This window comes from Belonocnema kinseyi, chromosome 9 (assembly GCF_010883055.1).
Source record: "Belonocnema kinseyi isolate 2016_QV_RU_SX_M_011 chromosome 9, B_treatae_v1, whole genome shotgun sequence".
In the NCBI taxonomy this organism is placed as follows: Eukaryota; Metazoa; Arthropoda; class Insecta; order Hymenoptera; family Cynipidae; genus Belonocnema; species Belonocnema kinseyi.
This window is the reverse complement of record NC_046665.1, coordinates 59178949-59199581: the sequence shown is the minus strand read 5'-3', so window position 1 is coordinate 59199581 and position 20633 is coordinate 59178949. Positions and strand designations below refer to the sequence as shown.

The window sequence follows — 20633 nt, the reverse complement described above, 5'->3', positions numbered from 1 at the left end:
GAAATTAAAAATTAAAATTCATTTTTAATACTATTAAAATGTTGGATTAGAAAACTAAAAATTTTGCTAAAACATTTCGGACTGTGCACTTTTAAATTCGGGCTAAACATGAATTTAATAGTTGATGAATTTGATGACTTTTTACAAATTTATGATATTATTTAATTTTATCTCACTATTTTTTATCTCTGAAATTGAGTTCGAGGCCTGCTCTTGTCACCAAGTGTTTTGATTTTGCTTTCTCCAATTAATAATAAATGTGAAGAGTGTTTTTATTCAGATTTTTAAGAAATTACAATCAATTCTCAGAATTATTAAAAATAAAGACGTGAATGGTGGTAATACTTCCTTATTAGTTAAATTTAAATTCAATTCTGCTTTTGATATAATACTAGCATAACATACAAATATTTCCTATTAGTTTTTTTTATTAAAATTCCTCTTTTTTAAAACTTCTATTTTTTCAATTTTTATATATCTGTCTCTAATGAGACGCTTTATAGTGTAATTTGAAAACGTCTTTCTCTTATTCTAACTCTTTTTGTACAATTGTTTTACACAAATTGATTTTCTCGAGTATGTTTATTTTTTGACCGTTTTTTGAGGAACATAATTCTTTTTAAACCTTCTTGTGCAACTTTGTTGGATAATTTGGTTTTTAGCGTTTTTTTTTTGGTTTAAAAAAATGTACTTTTCAATGATAAAGTATTGAAGGCACGCATTTGACTTCCAAGTTAATGAAACTTTCTTTTCAGGGAATATAACGCTAACCGTCTGCATAGAGGATCACCAATTTCAACCGAAGAATTTTTGGAATGGTCGCTGGCGTTCTGTGTGGACAGTGAGCTTTAGCACAAGTTCCGGGACTGCGGAATTAAGAGGCAGTCTCAAAGTTCAAGTTCACTATTACGAGGACGGGAATGTACAGCTGGTCAGTAGTAAGGAAGTGAAGGAAAGTTTACCAATTTCCTCGGAGAAACAAACCGCCAAGGAGTTGATTCGACTCGTCGAGGAGTCTGAGAACGACTATCAGACGGCAATTTCCGAAAACTATCAGACAATGTCTGACACGACCTTCAAGGCTCTGCGAAGACAACTTCCCGTCATGCGGACTAAAATCGACTGGAATAAAATGGTGTCGTACAGTATTGGCAAAGAGCTTAAGAGTCAATAGAACTAGATTTTTTATGTATTATATTAAGAGAATTAATTGAAAAGCGCGCATTTTGCTACACGGGTGAAGTCTGGAGGTGTGATGTGCTTGGGAGCAAACGTGCTGATCGCGTTTACAAATTGGAAGTGATAAAAGATTTTAAATACAGAAAATAATATTCTACTGCTGCGAATTTAACGATTGATTTCTCCCCCCGAGGGCCGATAATTGTACGAGGGCTGTGCAAATATCAGAATAAAACTCGATTCAATGAAAAAAAAAAAAGCAAAAGCTGCTAAACTTTTTTGATATTCGCACAGATCTATCTGACTTGGAACGAGTCTGCACAATAATGAAATCCTTACGACACGCAACTAGCACAATGAGGTTTTTTCTATTTGCCGAAACGAATGCATTGATCGTGATTCGAGGATCGTAGGAACTGTTCTTTAAACTTTGATAACACTGTGAGGTGCAACTTTACTACGTCATCCTACTTGTACTATTCGGGGCACACAAAGTGTCTGCTGCCGAAGACTAATTCTAAAGACACATCAGTGGAGAGGGCCCACTATTTTTATCAGACTTTATATAACACAAAGTATAAATAAATATATACACTTTTGTTAAACTCTATTGTTTTATAATGAATTAATGACTATTTCTATTATAGCTAATATGTTGCGAGGTTTGATTCAAGTGGAAATAAAGTGAATTTTAATTCAGCAACTCGAAAATCTATTACTCATCATGTTTTTGGAGGGTGAATGAAGTTTAAAATGGATCGAAAATCGGGTTTCGTCGAAAGTTTCTACTTTATTCAAAATATGAAAGAATTAAAATCCCAGCGGATCTTTTTTGCGAGATGACATTTCATTATTTAAAATCTTATACTTGCAGTAAAAATAATTATTTCGTGCTAAATTTCTTGCGGATCTCAAACTTCTTCTTGTAATTATTTCACTAAATGATATGAGAAGCAAAAAATAAAAAATGGTAAGAATCAGTCTCAGAGGAAGAAACAAAAAATACAGTAAAGACTGTCATAATACAATCAAAAGTATTGATAACGTTGCTGCGACAATGGAAATTCATGTCGTTCTTGCACATGTTGAAGAGAATCTGAATGATATCCACAATAACAATGGCCTACAATAAAATAGAAAATAAATTCCTTAAATGATGAATCTTATTCATTGAGACTAAAAGCAGTGACTGAATTTTCATTACTGCATACAGTCGAGGCCAAAAGTTTGAATACACTTCTTTCTTTATGATTGCTTAAGTTCTCTTAATTTTAAATATGTCAAAGCTGAAATTTTTTCACTTTAAAGGATTAAATGCTCTCAAAATTGTGCAGAAAATGAGTCCAGTATGAAGCCCATTTGTTTATTTTTCAAGTAGATATTGCGAGAATAGTGTATATTTCAATGTTTTGTTAAATTTTCAATAACTTCCTTCAAAATCAATATTTTTTAAATGTTCTTGGGCTCATTTTGAAACAATTTTTTCAGAGTATCATAACAGCTGATGAGTATAAATTGTGAAAATTGTCTTGTAACGAAAATTTGGAAAAATTGTAATATTCTTTGTAGTAACCAAAATATTTTTGTAGAATATATGAAACATATAATCATGAAGTTTCTATGAAATTTCCTCGAAATATATATATATATATATATATATATAATTTTTATTCTGATTTGTTGACAAATAAAATGTTTTCCAATTTTTTGGTTACAATTTCAAGTCTTTGCAATTCGTTAATGCACTTTTCAATATTTAAACTTATAAGCTTATATTGCTGAAAATTAGCTTCAAAGTGAGCCATGTCTACTTGAAAAATAGACAAATAGGCTCATTTTCTGCCGAAATTTTGAGAGTATTTAATCCTTCAAAAAGAAAAAATGTTAGCTCTGACATATTTAAAATTAAGAGAACTTATCAAAAAAGAAGTGTATTCTAATTTTTGACCAGTACTGTATCTAGGTGCAATATTTTTAGGAATTATAAATCGTCGTAAATGATTCTGGGTTGAGCTAAAAATGTTTTTTATTCACCATTGCATATCGTTAGAACATGTCGCATTTTCTGACTAAGAGTGATCTCATTTTTCCATAATTTAAATTGAAAAAATGTCGATATTTTGCGGAAAGGATGATCAGGGATTGTTATTCTTTCAGATTTTAAACCTATAAATGATGGTAACTTCTTTCACCTTCAAGAACAGTGTATACTACGTATATTAGATCTTTTACCGTATGAATACGAGTGCCAAGTAGAAATGAAGAAATTTTGGTGCTATCCTTTTCCACATTACACAACCAGACAAGTTACGCGAAGGAAAAATGAAAAGAAAGAAAAGAACAAAAAGAAACTAATGGGAGTATATGATGCATTGTACATTGTAAAATGTAGCCTATAGCCTGCTGGAGCCTTAATCCGTTCGTATTTTGCGTTGGGAGGATAATGTGTACATATGTTATTTGAATGGATGAATGCGACGATACGCACCGGCATTCGATTTTAGGGGAGATTAAAGGCAGATTTTAATAACAGATTACTGTTATCGGCATTTACATCGGAATCTAGGGAACATAGCTGGATTTAATTACCTACTGACTTTCAACATTTAAAGGATTCGGAACGCGTCTGTAATATTTCCCGTGTATTGTAAGTTACATCGTAATTTCAAGGCTCATTTCCAGCTGCAATACTCGTATCTAGAAGCGGTATCGATATTGTATCAATCGTTGTATAGAATATACAAGGGATATGCAGGATGGGCCTCTAAAAAAGGGTGTTTTCACACGTTCTTCACTTGATAAAATTGATATACATTCTTTTAAATCTTGGTTTAAGGTAAATTTTTGTATAGCTTTAGAGTTTAGATTTTTACCATTTTTACCATCCTGGATATACAAAACTAAAAAGTTATTCGCGAATTCTATAATTTTTAGCGATGAATATATAAGATAAAGATAGGCAATTGCAGATTTTGAATATAGTACAATGCTCACGTTGAACTGTCTCTAGAGAAAGACAGAAAAGTTTGGGTAGAAGATATCGCGTTAATATTGATGTATATGAAATATTCGAGGCGTGATCTTGTGTTACGCATGTAAATTACAAACATAATGTTAAAAGTTTCGAATCTTATCAAACTCTACAGAAAATAGTTGCCTATGGTAAATGAGTAATAAAATTAGCAATAACCAACAATCGAGTGTATCTTAAAGTAAGGCATGTCCTTATGTAAAAAAATAATTAAACAACAGAATACGTTTATTGTTTGAATTATGTATTATTAAATGTTACTATTGAGTGAATAAAGTGATAATAACACTTTACTTATTGCCTCTGTACTTACAAAGAGCATTTTTTTAGTTACGGTTCGCATCGCTGTATTAGTTTTGAATTAATTAAGTTGTATTAAGGATGCTTGATCAACGAGGTGTTTGGAATGTAATCTATGGATGGCCATTATCTGTGGGACTGTTTTTTATAATAAAGTTTTTTGAAATCTAAGCCCTTGATTTTATTCCGAGATGCAGGCTTCTTTCTTAGGGATAATTGGACCTTAGGGATCGTCCATAAACTACTTTATCACTTTATGGGGGGGGGGGGGGGGGGGGGGGGGGGCGTCAACGAATTTAGAGAAAATTTTATTCTAAAAGTACATTTGGTAACGTTTTTAGTACGTTTCCGGATGATGAATGTTTTTGGTAGAAAATTAATCTTTCTGGTTCAAAATTTTTCTTTTTTTTCAATTTAATCTTCAGCTTTTTGATTAAGAACTCTTGAATTTAATTAAAAATTCGTCTTTTTTGGAAGAAATTATTCTTTTTGTTTAAAAATTCTTTTTCAGTTGAAAATTTAAATTTTTGGTTCAGAATTCTTAAATTTGGTCAAAAATTCATTTTTTTGTTGTTGTAAATTAATCTTTTAGTTTAAAAATTCATGTTTTTTAGTTGAAACTTTAAATTTGGATTGAAAACTCTTGAATTTCATTAAAAGTTCACCTTTTTTGGTGGAAATTATCATTTTTGTTTAAAAAAGCATCTTTTTCAGTTGAAAATTCAGCTATTTGGTCCAGAATTCTTGAATTTTGTTTTAAACAATTCGTTTTTGGTAGTAAATTAATCTTTTTGTTTAAAAATTATTCTTCTTAGTTTAAAATTCAACTTTTTGGTTTTGAATTCTTGAATTTTGTAACAAAATTTGTCGTTTTTGGTAGTAAATTAATCTTTTCTTGTAAAATTCTTCTTTTTTAGTTGAAAATTCAATTTTTTGGTTCAGTATCCTTGAATTTTGTTAAAAATTCGTCGTTTTTGGCTGTAAATTAATCTTTTAGTTTAGAAATTCATGCTTTTTAATTAAAACTACAAGTTTTGGCATGCAAACTCTTGAATTAAATTAAAAATTCGTTTTTTTTTATTGGAATTTTTTTTTTAATTCATCTTTTTTAGTTGAAACTTTAATTTTGTGATTGAAAACTCTTAAATTTAATTAAAAATTCGTATTCTTTTGGTCGTAAATTTATTGTTGGTTGAGAAATTCATCTTTTTAATTGAAACTTCAACTTTCGGATTGAAAACTCTTGAATTTCATTAAAAATTCATATTTTTTGGTAGTAAATTAATCTTTTTGTTCAAATTTTTTTCTTTTTTAGTTGCAAATTCAATTTTTTGAATGAGAACTCTTGAATTTCATTAAAAAGGCGATTTTTTTGTTAGTAAATTAATTTTTTTGTTTCAAAAATTTTCTTTTTTAGTTGAAATTTCAACTTTTTTATTGAGAACTCTTGAATTTAATTAAAAAATGATCTTTTTTTTGGCACTAAACTAATCTTTTTGTTTGAAATTATTTCTTTTTTAGTTGAAAATGCAACTTTTTGATTCAGAATTCTTGAATTTTGTTAAAAATTGTTCTTTTCGGCATTAAATTAAATTTTTTGTCAAAAAATTCAAACTTTTAGTTAAAAATTCATTTCTGGTTTTAAATGGAACAGATTTCTTGAAAATTTCTTTTTCTTGTTATAAGTGCAAATTTACCGATTCCATTTTGGGTCGAAAATGCTTCTTTTTAAAGTAAAATTCAGCTTTTTGTTTAAATTCAACTATTTTGTTCGAAATTCGTTTTTTTTGTTGAAAATTAATCTAGTTTAGTTGACACTTAAACTTTTGGGTTGAGAGTTCTTATATTTTGTTGAAAATTCGTCTTTTTTGGTATAAAATTAAATTTTTTTATCAAAATTTCATATTTCTGATTTAATGCTTCAACAGTTTTGAACCGAAAATTCGTCGTTTTACCTTTAGTGTTCTATAATCTGGATAAAAAATCTGGATAAAAAGTTTGAAAATCCGTTTTTTATCATTTAAAATTATTATTTTTTACTTAAAAGTTTAACTATTCCATTTTTGGGTACAAGTTTGCCTTAATTAGTTTAAAAATTCAATAATACCAATATTAACCACCAATTAAAATTTAATTAGGCAGATTTCAACACTTACTATGAGAATCAGTTTTTTTATTTTAATTGTAGGTGTCATACCGAAGTTTATAATTCACCATACAGTCACGATTACAATATAGGCATATTTGCAACTTGATTCGTTATAAACACATCAAAATTAGTATAAACGTAAAATCAGGTTTGCCTCAAGGCTAGGATACTTTCGGGGGGGGGGGGGGCAAACCAAATCAAGGGCTGTTAGCGATGGAAAGGGACGGGGGTCAAAAATTGCCCAAAATTGGTAACGTAGTTTATGGATTATCCCTTACAAATATAACTTCGAATTAAAATAACCAGTGGCCAGAGAATTTCTTTGGTCAGGGAAAAGTTAGGTATTTTGAAAATTAAATGTGAATAATCAAGGCATCTTTTTTGAAGAAGCGTTTCAAGTGTCACATTCAGTTACTTTTTTTCAAATCATTTTGTAACATAGTTTTAATAGATTTCGATAATTAGAAGGAATTTAAAATATTTTAAAAGATTGCAAAGAACTTTGTGTTAAAGAGACTAAAAAAGATTTTGAAGTATTTTTAAAAGTTTCAAAGTTTTAGAAATATTTTCGGGTCTTTGAAAAAATTTCATGAAAGTTTTAATGTATTTCAATAATGACAAGCGATTTTAAAGATTTTAGATTATTTTCAGAATTTTCAAGAGCTTCACAAAGTTCCAAGGGATTTAAAATATTTTGGGGTATTCTAAAAGATTCTAAAGAAAAAGATTGTACGGTATTTTTAAAAGTATCAACATTTTGAAATTATTAAAGATTTGTTGAGGGTATTTTAAAATATTCCAAGAAACTTGTAATAGATTTCAATAATTTGAAGGCATTTTAAAAATGTTAAGTTATACCTATTTAAAATTGCCAAGAACTTTAAAAAATTCCAAGCAAGTTTTATTAGATTTTAATAATTTGAAGGGATTTCAAAGGATTTAAGGGATTTAAAAAAAAATAAAAAAATTGGAAGGGATTTCAAAATATATTACAAAGGATTTGAAATAATTTAGGATATTTTAAAAGATTTCAAGAAATTTTAAGAGCTATAAATTTAAATGCATTTTTAAGGTTTTTAATAATTTCACATAATTTTTCAAATTGCAAGCGGTTTTAAAGAAATGTGTAGGACCTATAAGGTTTCAGTATATTTTAAAAGATTTCAAAGATATTTCCGAGGATTTAAATAATTTTATGTCATTTAAAAGTTCCCAAGGAATTTTTTTTTAAAGTCTATTAATCGTCAGGAAAACTGAAAAATGAGTCAGGGAATTTGGAAATGAAGTTTTGGGTCTAGTATGAATGGGCAGTTGTAAGATAGAGAATACAAATATAAATAATGTGATACGAAAAGAAAATTAAAGAAATTTATTTCCCGAAAAATAAAATTTCCGACAGTCTATAATATTAAGAATTTGAAAATGAGATGTTTTTAAAATTCGGTAATATTATAAACTATTCGGGATTTTTATATTCCGGAAATTTTCTTTATCGAGAATTTTTCAATGTCGCGAGTTTTTATTATTTTGTTATTTTTGAGTTGCCCCATAATTTCCAAGCATTTTCTAGTTAAATTTGAATGGTGGCCGTTAAACAAGCGCTTACATTATGATTTAATCAGAATTTAAAGGAGACAAATAATAATCTTACCAAATTGGAAGATTTCCATCATTTTATAATCTTCCCGAACTTGAAAATTCCCAAATAATATTCGCGATAGAAATTTTCCCAATTATAATATATCCGACACTGTAAAATTTCTGAATTGAAACAATAAAAATTGCTTTCTGACAAACAGTATTTATTTATAAAAAATGTAATCATTTTTAAAAATTATTTTTGGAATATTTCATTATTGAATTATTAATAAATGAATAATATTGATTGACAAATATTTTTCAATTCTTTAAATTGGGGCATTTTACATTGTGGGATATTTTACAATTTTCATATTTCGGAATTTCATAATTTTGGGAATTTTCTATTTCTAATTTTTTCCCCGGAATTTTACAGTGTCGAGAATTTAATTTTTCGGATTCTTCAGTCGTCTCGAAAAAAGAATGTCCACATTTAATCTTGAGATTCTTGTTTTTTTTAAATTTCCATTAATTTTGTACTTAAATAAGAAAATACTTTAAAATAAATTATGCAAAAATTTATTGATGAAATTATTCACGCATTTTATTTTCAAAATAATTTGATCGAACAGAATTGTATGTTTTTCCAGTTCAAATATCATTTCCTTATTGAAGGAGAATAAATTATTAATGAAGCAGTTGCGGGTAAAAGTGGTACGAAGACGTTAGAAGTTCTATCGATTTTAACATAACTGCATAAAATATTCAATTTCGGTTGGTATATTTATATCTGAACAGACTAATATGCATATATAAAGACAAAATTAGTATTTTTATATACCATTTTATAGATTATAATTACTTATGATTTTTTCTTGCGTTTAATTTGTATTTGTAGAACAGTACAAAACTATTTACAAAGATTTCAAGTAATTAGTTAGGTTTTTGTTCACTGTACAATTGTAAATAATGTAATAAATAATTTAATTTTGAAATTCAGATTCCATTTTCAAAACGTAGGAATAAAATATTTAAAAAAATATATTTATAATAACAAATTTGTTATAAAATCTTTCCTTTCATTTTTAAAAACTGTTAACTATTTATGGAAAATAAAATTTAAGAAATTTAAATTAGATTAAAATCCAAATTAAAAATCCTATTTTATTTATTTTATTTATGAAAAATAATTTTTGATTTAAAATCGTTTTCGAAAATTTCACGATATATATTACAGCATTTTAAAAATAGAATCTAAAGTATGGAATTAAACTATTTACCACCAGATCCAAATTAATAAATAATTGTGTCCAATTCACTGATTCTCACCTTGTCCCCATTTGGACAGATGAGTCACACTTCTCAAATTTTGTGGTGAATAAAATAGAAATAAACTAATTTCTTAATTTTCTTACCTGGATAAAGACGTCAAAAATACATTCTACTCTTATTCTACGAACAAAAATGAATTTTCTCGTGCATAATACAGAAAATGGGTAGATCCGCGTCCAGCTGAATTTTGACATGTGCAGCCATATTTGTTTACATTTTTCTGGTTGCCGTAACAGCCGGTAAGTCACGTGACATCAGACATGATGTGTCAGTAAAATGGCGAGTCGGCATTGTCGGGCGTGTTTCTGACAAGAATTTTGCAGGGAGTTTTAACAATTGTTGAGCACAAAGTGTTACATTTTTGCGAGCAAAACATTTTACGATCGACTTTTATTCTGAATTTCAACTTTGATTCCATTACGTGTAGTTTTTTCGCTCTAAAATCATTAAAAAAACAGCGAATAGTTTCGCTGTTTCGCCATTTGTTTAAATCGTTTGTAAACCTTTAACAATTAAATCCCTCCGTTTTATGAATATAAACAAGATGAAAAAAAGTAATAAAGATATCGTGACTGAATCCACGCCTCTGATGCCGAGAGACTCTGCGAAATTGATAAGCAGATTGGCGAAGGACGTTTTCATCGAAGAAGAAGGCGTCAAAAATATTTCGTGCGAGGTACTTTTTTTATAACTATAGCTTTTTTCTGATATCAACCGAAAGTTTTAATTTATAATCATAATTTGAACAGAAATGTTCAAATTGAATTCTTGAATTTTACTTTTGAGCAATACTTTTTCGTTTTTTTGTAGTTTTGTTGACATAACCTCAAATCCGATTTTCGTTAACAAGTTGATTAACGAGTTTACTGATACTGTTTTTTTGTTGTTGCAAAGGAATGCCTAAACCTACGCTAACGTGAAGCAACTTCGTAATACTCTACCTGTGCGAAGTGGAAAAAATGCGATTATAATGGTTGCAATAAGTGCTGTGAAAACTATATTTTGGGTTTGATTGTAATATAAGGCTTTTATTTTTCAAGTTTTTTTTAGTCAACTGTTTTATAGAAAATTTAACATTTTGTTTTATTTTTTGACTAAAAAAGAATTTCTGGATTGAAAATGCAACTAATTGGTTGAAACTCCTACTAATTTGTTAAAAATTCACTTTATTTTTTGAAGATTCATAATTTCAGTTAAAAATTCATCTCTTTGGTTAAAAATTGAACTATGTGGTGAAAATTCGACTTTTTTTTGTTCTTGGGCTGAAAAAAATCTTGTTAACTGTGATTTAAACATTTTGAATTTTGGTTGATCGTTTTTTGTTGATAATTAAACTACTTAGTTGAAAATGCATGCGTTTTGATGCAAATTCGTTTTTTGGTTCGACAATCAATTTTCTTGTTTGAAAATTTTTTTTGTTAATTTAATTATTTTATGAAAACTTCAACAATTTTTTTTAAAATTCACCTATTTTGGTAGGAAATTAAACTATTTGGTTAAGCACTACTTGTTTTTTTCTGAATTCATATTTTCGGATTAAAAAGTCAAACATTTTTTAGAAAATGTAAAAGTTTTTATTTTTTTACTGAAAAATGTTTCTTGATTAAAAATTCAAATACTTGGTTGAAACTTGAATTATACTTTCTTAAAAATTCTTTTTTTTTGTTAACGATTCATAATTTTAGTTGGAAGTTCATGCTTTCAGTTGAAAATTTCACTATTTAGTTGAAAATACAACGATTTCATTAAAAATTCATTATTTTCAGTTAAACATTGAACTTTTTGTTGAAAAATTGTCTTTTTGGGTTGAAGCTTAAATTATTTTTATAGAAAATTTAATTATCGGGTTGAAATTTTTTCTTTAGTTGGAAATTAGTTCTTTTTAAACTAAAAATTAAACCAGTTTCTGTTTGGTTGAAAATTTATCCGTTTTTGTTTGATAATTTAACTATTCAGTTAAAAAATTATATCATTTTGCAAATTCGTCTTTTTGGTAGAATATTGAACTTTTTTGAAAATTCATATTTTTGAGTTTGAAAAGTCAACAGGTTTGTAGGAAATTCAGCAAGTGTTTTATTATTTTACTAAAAATCTGTCTTGATTGAACTTTTTTTTTTGTTGAAAAATCAACAACATGGTTAAAACTCATATTGCTTTCTTAAAAATTCATTTTTTGGTGTGAAGATTCACATTATAGTTAAAAATTCATCTCTTTCTTTGAAAATTGAACTATTCGGTTAAATATTCTTTTTTTTTATTTCGCTGAGAATTATTTTTTTATTACAGCATACCCTTTTTTCGAATTACAAAAATGTTCAATTATCATAAAACTAGTTTTTTGAGTAGGAAACATGGACAAATACATGTTTGTCTCTCTGTGATAAATTTAATTTATATTTCTTTTCCGGAAGCATTTATCCAACTGAAATAAACTTCTTTTATGACAAAGTAAATTAACACCATTTTCAATTAAAAAGTTTAATTCTGAGGACGTTGATTTAGCTTATTTTTAATTTTCTAAAACTAAGGGTGAGTTTAGATTTATTTTCCGGGAGCACTTACCCCACTCACGAAACTTGGTTTATGACAAGGTAATCTATTTTTAATTAGAAAATAATCAGTATAATCATTTGAGGGTGTTTTACCATCTAAAAATTAATTATTGTTAGATTATTTTGCATAATAGTTACTTTTCATTTGAAGTTCAGAACTTTAGGTACATCTTTCTTTCTTAAATTATACAATTTTGAATTATTTAAATGAATATCTAAAAAATTCGAATTTTGTTATAATAAAGCTATTCCAATTTTTACTTTTTATATTTTATAATTACTTAGATATAATGGATTTTAATATAAGATTGTACAATTTTTAACAATTGAAATTTGAAACGACAAAATGTTAAAGTTTAAATTCTAAATCCAAATTAACACTATCTTTAATAATTTAAGTTAAAACCAAATAGTTTTGAATATTGCTATCACGACATTATTCCAATTTTAACGTTTTCTATTTTACAATTATCTAGATATAAAGGATTTTAATTTAAAATTGTACATGTTTGAAAAATTCAAATTTGAAACGACAAAATCTTGAACGTTTAAATTCTAAATGGAATTTTTTCATTTGCAGTTATGAATTTAATTTTGATACTTTAAATATTACTTCTATTGACTGATTTCATTTATAGGAAACATTATTTAATTATTTTGTTAATATTTAATTATTTACGTTTAATTTTGCGAGACCATTTTACATTAGCGTAGGTATAGAATCAGCCTTAATTAAATTGTTTTGTTCAGTTCCGCAGTGTTATTTGTCTGCCACCAAGATGGCCTTCTCTCATAAAAAATAGGAATTGTTAATCGCGAAATGTCTCAAAAAGATATGTAATTTTACTCATAGATTTTGGAAGGTCTGAAAAATCGGAAAATCAGCATTGAAAATTTTTTCAATCACGAACTCTTGCCAAAAGAAGATGATCCAAGAGCACTGGACTGGATTTTCATATTAGATGTTTTAAACTTCTGTTTTTGGAACAAAAAGGATGATACTAGGTGGAAAGTGAATGGAGAATCGGGATATTTCGCTTTGTGCGCAGCTATTAAGAGATCTTTGGAGGTAAAATACTCTTTAAATTATAAGAAATATTCCTTTTATTTTTTATTAAGTTGGGAAAAACTCTGCATTCAAAAAATAACTTATGTTCCGGGATTATTTTAAGGAAACTGTTAATAATAATATTAAGGAATAAAATCCTTATTATTATTGTTTCAAGTCAATAATTAATCAGGATGGCCGCTTGACTAGAAAGCCGGGATTTTCTTGAGACCAAGGAAAATTAAGAAATGACAGTGAATTGATTTTTTGACCGGGATATATAATGCATGATGATATATAATACAATTTAAAATAATCATTCTATTTTTTATCTTCTTTGAGAAATTATTCACAAGTTCAAAGGAAGGTCGACTTCAACTTTTTTTTTAAATTTTAAGTTCAATTTTGTTAACTTTTTCAATTATGATTTCATTCAGCTTACAATGCGTAATTTTAACATACTCTTCTTTACAAATATTTCATTTTATATGTTATTTTTTAGCGTAAATTTTTTATTTAAATAATTTTAAAATGTAGTTTTGAAGATTTAAACATTAAAAGCGTTTAAAATTGAAAAATTTTGACAAAAAGGTTCTTATTTAATCAACTGGAAATATAAATGAATCATTTTATAAATTAAACTGTACTTTAAATATTAAAAAGTAAACAATGATTGATTTTAGAAGACGATTCTGAATATGTAAAAAGTCGAAGAATTCACAGATTTTAACGTTACAAATTAAACTACTTCAATTTGAAAGAACTAGTTGTTAAACAAATGTAAAAGTCCGATTAAAAATTTATTACCTGTCACCAACTTTTATGTAACTTCAAATAAATATATTAATATAATCAAACGCTTTTATTAAATTTCGAATCATATTCAAATATTGTTCCAAACTAAAATATTCCATTTTTAACACATTCAATTTGAAACTGTATAATTAGAAAAAGGGACAGATTCTATTAGCAATATTTGTCTGTTTATTCAAAACGAGAAATTCTAAATTAAATATTTAAAACTAAACAAAGTTAAACTGAATTGTTTGAAATAGTAAGCCTTAAATCAATAAAATTTCAAAGAGCGAAATTAAAATTTTGAATGGTGCAATTATAATAGTTCTATTTTAAAAAGTTTTAATTTTTAAATTTAGTTTCATTTTTAAGGAGAAGAGATATTTGAAAGCTTTGATAGTATTCCAAATTAATTAAAAACTTGAAATGATTTTAAATAATTCAAAACAAAATGTAGATTTTTGCATATTTCGAAAAAAAAAAATTATGAGCTTTTTAAAAATTATAAAAGTTTTCAAAAGAATAAAAAATTTTTATCACGATTCTTAGTAAAATTGAAAATGATTTTTAATATAAAAAATTAATTTTAAGAGAATATTCAAAAATATTTCGAAAGATCTTCAAAATTGACAAAAAGTATCATAAATATTTTGATATGAATTTAGATATTTTGCGGGATTTAAAAAATATTAGGAAAATTATCAATGATTTTTAAGGCTATTCAGAATTCTTGAAAAAATCTCAAAAATAGTTTAAAATTGGAAGATGAACCATTTTTTTTAACAAACTGTAAATTTGTGAACATTTTAAAATAAAATTTTGGAGCTATTTAAGAATTTTAAATATACAAAAAACTTTCTTGACATTCCTTCGAAAATTTTTTATTACTTTTTTATTTTGAAACAATATTTCTAAGAGAATGTTTCAAAATATTTCAAAATGAAAATAAATTTCGATGTTTAAGTAGCAATTGAAAAATTATTAATTTGAAACTACCCGAGATAAAAATATATTAACTTCTAATTTAAAAATTGTTCAATTAAAGAAAAGTGAACTGTTCAATATTTAATGTTTCTAGCTAATAAATGCTTAAAATGATATAATTTTGAAATTTCACAAATTTGTTGATTCATTTTTCAATTCATGGGCTTTGAGAATGATAACGGGGATTTATGTTTTTTAAACTAAATCTGAATTTTTAAACTGTACAATTTATAAAAATGTATTTTTTTTGTTTAACTGCATTTTATTTAAAATCGTTCAATTTAAAAGTTTTTATTACTTTAAATGAAAATTATTTAACTCTGAGTTGGAATTGCTCAATTTCATTGACCGAGAAAAACTGTTGCGAGCCGGGAAAAAAACGGACCATTTTTCTTTGATTTAAACGGCCACCCTTTTAATTTTTAAGAATCAAATTCTGTGATAATTATTTTTAGGAGGGATGCGCAACTTATTTTTTTAAATATTAAATATTTTAAATGATCTTTTCTTAATTTAAAAAAAAAATTTAATTAGCTTTATTTTTAAGATTTTAAATATATTTTGCCTAATAATTAAAATATATTTATATTAAAAACATAAGTCTTAACAAAACTTAAGTTTATAAACACTTTTTTTTAAATTTATTTAATTAACTATTCTACACTTTCATTATTTTCTGGTGTTGGAATGGTTTTCTTCTCCTCTGATTTATTATTTCACTTCTTCGTTTTCATTTCCTTGTCACACATTTTCAATTTTTTTCCTCGTTTTTTCTCACCTGTATTTGTCCTTTCATGATCTTCTGATCTTTCATTTGAAATTTTGGTTTGGATTGTTGCTGAGTTTTTTGATCCAGAAATGGGGCTTTTCATTGTCTCCTGCCAGAAATTTTAATATTAGAAATTTGAACTATGAAATAGTTATCATATTAGAAATTTTTTGGTTTTTTAATTTACTGGACAAAGTTTCAGGATTTTGCAAGAAGTTTGTCTTATTTTTCCTGAAACAGATTTGGCTGCGTAACATTTTACAAACTTTTTTGATTTTTCAAGAAGATCTGAAATTAAGATTGATTGTGTAATCGAGGCGAATATGATTGTAAGAAAATAATATTGATTGAGATTGTGATACTAATTTAAATGTTGAAAAAAATACTTTGCATTCTTAGTCTTTCCTTTTCTATTTTCTCATTATATTCTTGAATAAATATTTGCCTTTCTTGTTCTATACAATGTTTTAAAAATCCTTCTTTCTCCAATTCTTTAATTTGAAGCTGCTGCTTCTTTTGCCACCTAAACATTTTTGTATAAAATTTTCATTACCTCGAATTAAAAATATCCCTTTAGTTTTAAATTCAATCTCTCCTGTAACAAGTTCAAATAATAAACCTGTCATGAAGAATTTTTTTTCTTTTTTGCTCTTCTTTGTTTAAACGAATTTTTCTTGTTTTCTTACGCTCACTTTCCTTTCGTTTCCATTCAGTTATCATCTTCACCAATTTCCTACGTTCTAATTTCGCAGCCATGTTACGAACTTGCCTCATTTTGTCCATCTTTTCTTTATTTTTTTCTATTCGATTACGGATATCCTCCTTTTTCGTTTCCTCAATTTGTTTCATTCTGTCTATAAGCTTTCGTATATTGGATTTTAATCTTCTTTCCCGAATTTTATTTCTTTTTTCCGCCTTTTCCTTAGCATTTTCAGCCGTTCCCATTTTTCTTAACCTAGTTGGTTTCATAAATAATTTTTTTATGAAATTCATATTTTTAAACGTATTAATTATATAATATGCGTTCGTTTTCCATCTTATAAAATTTTCTTCAACATGAAGTTGGTTGACCTTTCTAGATTCTAGATTCGAGAATGCTTCAATTTTCAAAAGAAGTTTGACATTGTTTAATTTTATACGGTTTAAGTTTTTATTCAACAATTGTTTTAAATTTTCAAATGACAGTAGTTTTTTTTGGTACAAAAACAACACTTTTTAGTTTAAAAACATATTAAATCAGTTTGAATTGTAATTTGATACTACATGATACGATACTTATTAATCTCGTTTATCATCTTTTAAATTTCCGTAAGTTAAATTTATAATTACAGTTTTTAATGCGCAATTTTAAAACAGACTAATTTTTGAGGCCATTAAACTCAAGTTTTTTTGCGTCAAAAGCAAGTAGGACAAAAGTAAAAACTTACTTTTTTGAAATAATGGTTCTGTGTTTATTTTTCATTACTGAAAAAAGGCTTGGGTTTTTTTTCCTCAAAAATGTTCAGGTGAAAAAATCAGTATTTTATTATTTATTTATAAAACTAAGCATGTAGTAGGTTTGAGTGGATACTACCTTTTTCAATGGCTTATAATTCTTTTCATGTAAATAAAAAAATGTTTTTTCACTACAGGAAAATTTTTGATGACCGGAAAATGATTAAAAACTTGTTTTTTAGAGGCCACTCTGAAATATTTGATATTTATATTGAGAATATGATTCAATAATTTTAAATTGAAATCGTCACAAATCGATAATAGTTTTGGATTCAAGCATTAAACATTTTTATGGTAATTTCTGTATTAAATCGTGCAAACTTTTATTTTTTACATTTAAACATAAATAAGTTTTAATTCTAGTCAGTTTTAAAGTAAATAACTTTTGATTTAAATATTCTAAATTTCTTGGGTTCAATTTTAACTTAACAGAATTTGTTTTTTACTTTCTTCGATATCGTAAAATATCCGACTTGTAATCAATTTTTAATTAAACGCTTCCATAATCAATTCAAAAAAGGAAAAATTAAGAAACTTATTGGTCCAATTCAATCCTAAAAATTAGAAGAATTGAAATCATCAACTAGGCATTGAAAAAGGAATTAATTTTATATTAAAATATTACAGAATATTATACATTTTAAACTCAACTTGAAAGAAACAATTATGAATTTAAATTCTTAAAATTGTGCATTTTGAAAACATTTGAATCATGTAGCGATTTAGCGATCTTATTTTGTATTTAAAATCAGTGATTGAGTCATTTAATTATTCTAGTTTAATATTTATAATTTTAGTTTAAAATTCTTTACTTCTATAAAAATTATTTTTCAAACTGAAAATTTAATTTTTGGTTGACAATTATTCTTTTTTATTTGAAAATTCACGTATTTTGTTGCCAATTCGTCTTTTTTTTGTTGAAAATTCAATTGTTGTAGATCAAGATTCAACATTTTAGTCGAAAAATCAATTTTTTCGTTTAAAATTGAACTCTTTGGTTGAAAATGAGTCTTTTTTAGTTGAAAATGAAACTATTTTCTTGAGAATTAATGTTTTTTGTTGTGAAATCGTGTTTTCCTATAGTTGAAAGGTGGTCTCAGCTTCTCATAGGCTCTCTGCTTCTCATAAACATTCCGAGCGATTAAGTTGCAGCGATCGTGCCGAATTCGGGTGGAGCTCATTTATGGCTTTTAGCATTTATTTAATTTTCAAAAACTTTAATTATTAAAACAATTTTCATAAATGGCACTTCTTTAAAGAATAAGTTTAATTCATTATGTTGCGTTGTAAATTCACAAGAACTATTAATTATTTTAACAATTTCTAATTAAAAGTTAAGAGTTTAACTTTTTTCTGCGAGAGAATTTGTTCACGGAGTCAACTAACCCTTTTCTATGTTGCTTTACAAAAGAGCTGATAATTATTTAAACAATTTTAATTTAAAAATTAAGAGTTTGCTCGAAGTACTCGCATTCGCCTAAACATTTGGTCCGATGAGAGGAAAACTGCAGAAAACCACCTCCCGAGTTTAGCCGGGTTTTCAAAATTCGAGTACACAACCCGATCTTTCGTCGTATATGGGGTACCATTGCGAAGTCATGTATAAATAGAAGTTATTAAAGTGAAAATGATTATCGTGGTATTTTCTTGAACTTAATTTCCAAAAAGAATAATTACAATGAAAGCAGTGGGTCGCGCGCGTAAGAGCTTCTAATTTGGTAGAAAATCTTTTTGGTTGCAAATTCAAATATTTGGTTAAAAATCCATCTGTCTTGCTGAAAATACATTATTATTACTTAAAAAGTTCGGATTTTAAAGAATTTGACATTTAATTTAATATAGTAACCCCATTCATTTTGCCTGAATACGCACTGGATTGTAAGTGAAAGATAACATAAAAAATGTTTTGAATCATTATTTAAATTCATGGACTTTAGCGATAAATTCAAGAAATTAATAATTATGTTATTTTTTATGAACATTTTTTTCAGGATTTTAAATGAACGCCCTGACTATATATTTTTTACTTTCAAGCGGTTTTAGTTCGAAATTATTCATTATTTTGTCAAAAATTTGAAAAAGCATCAATATTAAATTTTTATCAGAAATGGATTCCTAATACCTGTCCATATCTCTTTTTTCTTTGTCTTCTGCATACTTGATTACCTTCCTCTCAATAAATAACTCGTCTTCTCTTCGTAATTCCTTTTTCACACTATCATTATGCAATTTCTTCAAATACTTTCTGTACATATTATAATCCTTTAAAGAACACTTAGCATCCAAATTTTTAGTCACAAAACCTAGCTTTATCATTCGTTGAATATTAATCGGTCTCTTATAAAATTCCGTGAGATATTTGTCATGAAATCCTTCGTATGGAAGTTCCATTTCATAATTGCATGGATCGTTCAAATTAAATTCTGCATCCGATGATACAATCCACAATTTTTTTCCTAACTTTTGTCGACTGAAATCGTACGTACCTTTGGGTGCAGGAACCATGGGAATTTTTGACACCAGGGGTATTGTTTTCCATTTTGGCAATCCGAAATTTGGAACTGCTCCTTTTGGTTTTGGTACTCTCTCTATTACTTTATCTAAAGCACTAGAAAACTTAGGTTGTTCACAATTGCTCCAATCTAATTTAAAGAAAATTCAAGACTTACGTTGGCTTTTTTAGAGAAATTATTTCCGTCCTCGCAGATTTATTTTTACGAGACATTTTTTCGCTCAGAAATTTGAAGTCTCTGTAAGAAATTTCTTATTTTCTGTTTTTTACATACGCATTTTAAAATTTTAAAAACTGGCTTTATAAAATACTTAAATTAGAATAATTTTGTAGACGACACATGTCTTCTCATTTTAAATTGACAACTGGTATTGAATTTGTTTTTGAAGTTAGGCGCATTTCTTGAGAAAATGAAATTCGGCAATTTTTTAATTAGGTTATTTCAAAGTTTCAACAAATTGCAGGAAGGAATACCAATACTGGATGCAAGTTTTTGCTCGAAAATAACGAAAAGCGTGTTAGAAAATATTTTACGAGGTGATTCTGGTAGCACTGCGGTTCCTCTGATTGATGAGAGAGTGCAGAATTTGCAAGAAGTTGGACGAGTTCTGTTGGAAAAATATAATGGTAGGCTCATGGAGTTTTGATAATTAAATCTACATTTTGAAATGTAGAATTGTAAAATATGAACTTGAATTACTGTAGTTTAATGTTTCGTAGGAACATTTCAAGAATGCGTGAGGCGATGCAGTGATTCTGCTGAGAAGTTATTAAAACTCATCGTTCAAGATTTTCAGTGTTTTCGAGACGAAGCTGTTTTTAAAGGCCATAAAGGTACGTGGAGATTTAAGATTTGTATAAGGGGTCATCCAAAAAATACTTGATACGCTTAGGACGCAGGGGGGGGGGG

The 20633-nt window shown here is 27.0% G+C and overlaps 4 protein-coding genes across 8 annotated transcripts in view; 2 read left to right on the top strand and 2 right to left on the bottom strand.

Annotated features, from left to right (window-relative positions):
• LOC117179489 (F-actin-capping protein subunit alpha) overlaps positions 1-1784 on the top strand; it is a 7516-nt gene extending 5732 nt beyond the window's left edge. Inside the window, exon 3 of the mRNA XM_033371347.1 lies at positions 756-1784. Within this exon, the coding sequence (XP_033227238.1) occupies positions 756-1174 (419 nt within the window). The 3' untranslated portion in view covers positions 1175-1784. The remainder of the gene's footprint in view (positions 1-755) is intronic.
• Positions 1-9759, bottom strand: part of LOC117179488 (protein fantom-like) — a 40442-nt gene extending 30683 nt beyond the window's left edge. The window contains exon 1 of the mRNA XM_033371345.1: positions 9653-9759. The gene's annotated coding sequence lies outside the window, so the exon portion shown is untranslated. The remainder of the gene's footprint in view (positions 1-9652) is intronic.
• Positions 9760-9833: 74 nt separating this feature from the next.
• Positions 9834-20633, top strand: part of LOC117180192 (queuosine salvage protein) — a 17446-nt gene continuing 6646 nt past the window's right edge. Inside the window, exons 1-4 of the mRNA XM_033372566.1 lie at positions 9834-10245; positions 12975-13190; positions 20188-20350; positions 20444-20557. Of these exons, the coding sequence (XP_033228457.1) occupies positions 10099-10245; positions 12975-13190; positions 20188-20350; positions 20444-20557 (640 nt within the window). The 5' untranslated portion in view covers positions 9834-10098. The remainder of the gene's footprint in view (positions 10246-12974; positions 13191-20187; positions 20351-20443; positions 20558-20633) is intronic.
• On the bottom strand, positions 15600-20118 carry LOC117180191 (myosin-M heavy chain-like). 5 transcript variants are annotated; one of them, XM_033372562.1, is made up of 7 exons: positions 19881-20118; positions 19698-19819; positions 19334-19634; positions 16337-16672; positions 16104-16240; positions 15905-16005; positions 15600-15826 (listed from the first exon to the last, which is right to left on the bottom strand). In XM_033372562.1, exons 1-7 carry the CDS (start codon positions 19934-19936, stop codon positions 15665-15667), a joined length of 1215 nt encoding a protein of 404 aa, XP_033228453.1. In that variant the 5' UTR covers positions 19937-20118; the 3' UTR covers positions 15600-15664. The 5 variants fall into 5 exon arrangements, with proteins under 5 accessions (XP_033228453.1, XP_033228454.1, XP_033228456.1 ...); XM_033372563.1 differs by having other exon boundaries at positions 15601-15826; positions 19334-19514; positions 19881-20113; XM_033372565.1 differs by having other exon boundaries at positions 15601-15826; positions 19334-19456; positions 19698-19811; positions 19881-20111.

Bases quoted from the DNA above. Each gene is read 5' to 3' on its own strand.
- LOC117180191 (XM_033372561.1), bottom strand. From the start codon at position 19,936: ATGTCTCGTAAAAATAAATCTGCGAGGACGGAAATAATTTCTCTAAAA. The intron at 16,241-16,336 runs GTTTATTATTTG...AAAAATGTTTAG, and splicing joins AAAAAAATTCTTCATGACAG to GTGGCAAAAGAAGCAGCAGC. The intron at 16,006-16,103 runs GTATTTTTTTCA...TCTTAATTTCAG, and splicing joins GGAAAGACTAAGAATGCAAA to ATCTTCTTGAAAAATCAAAA.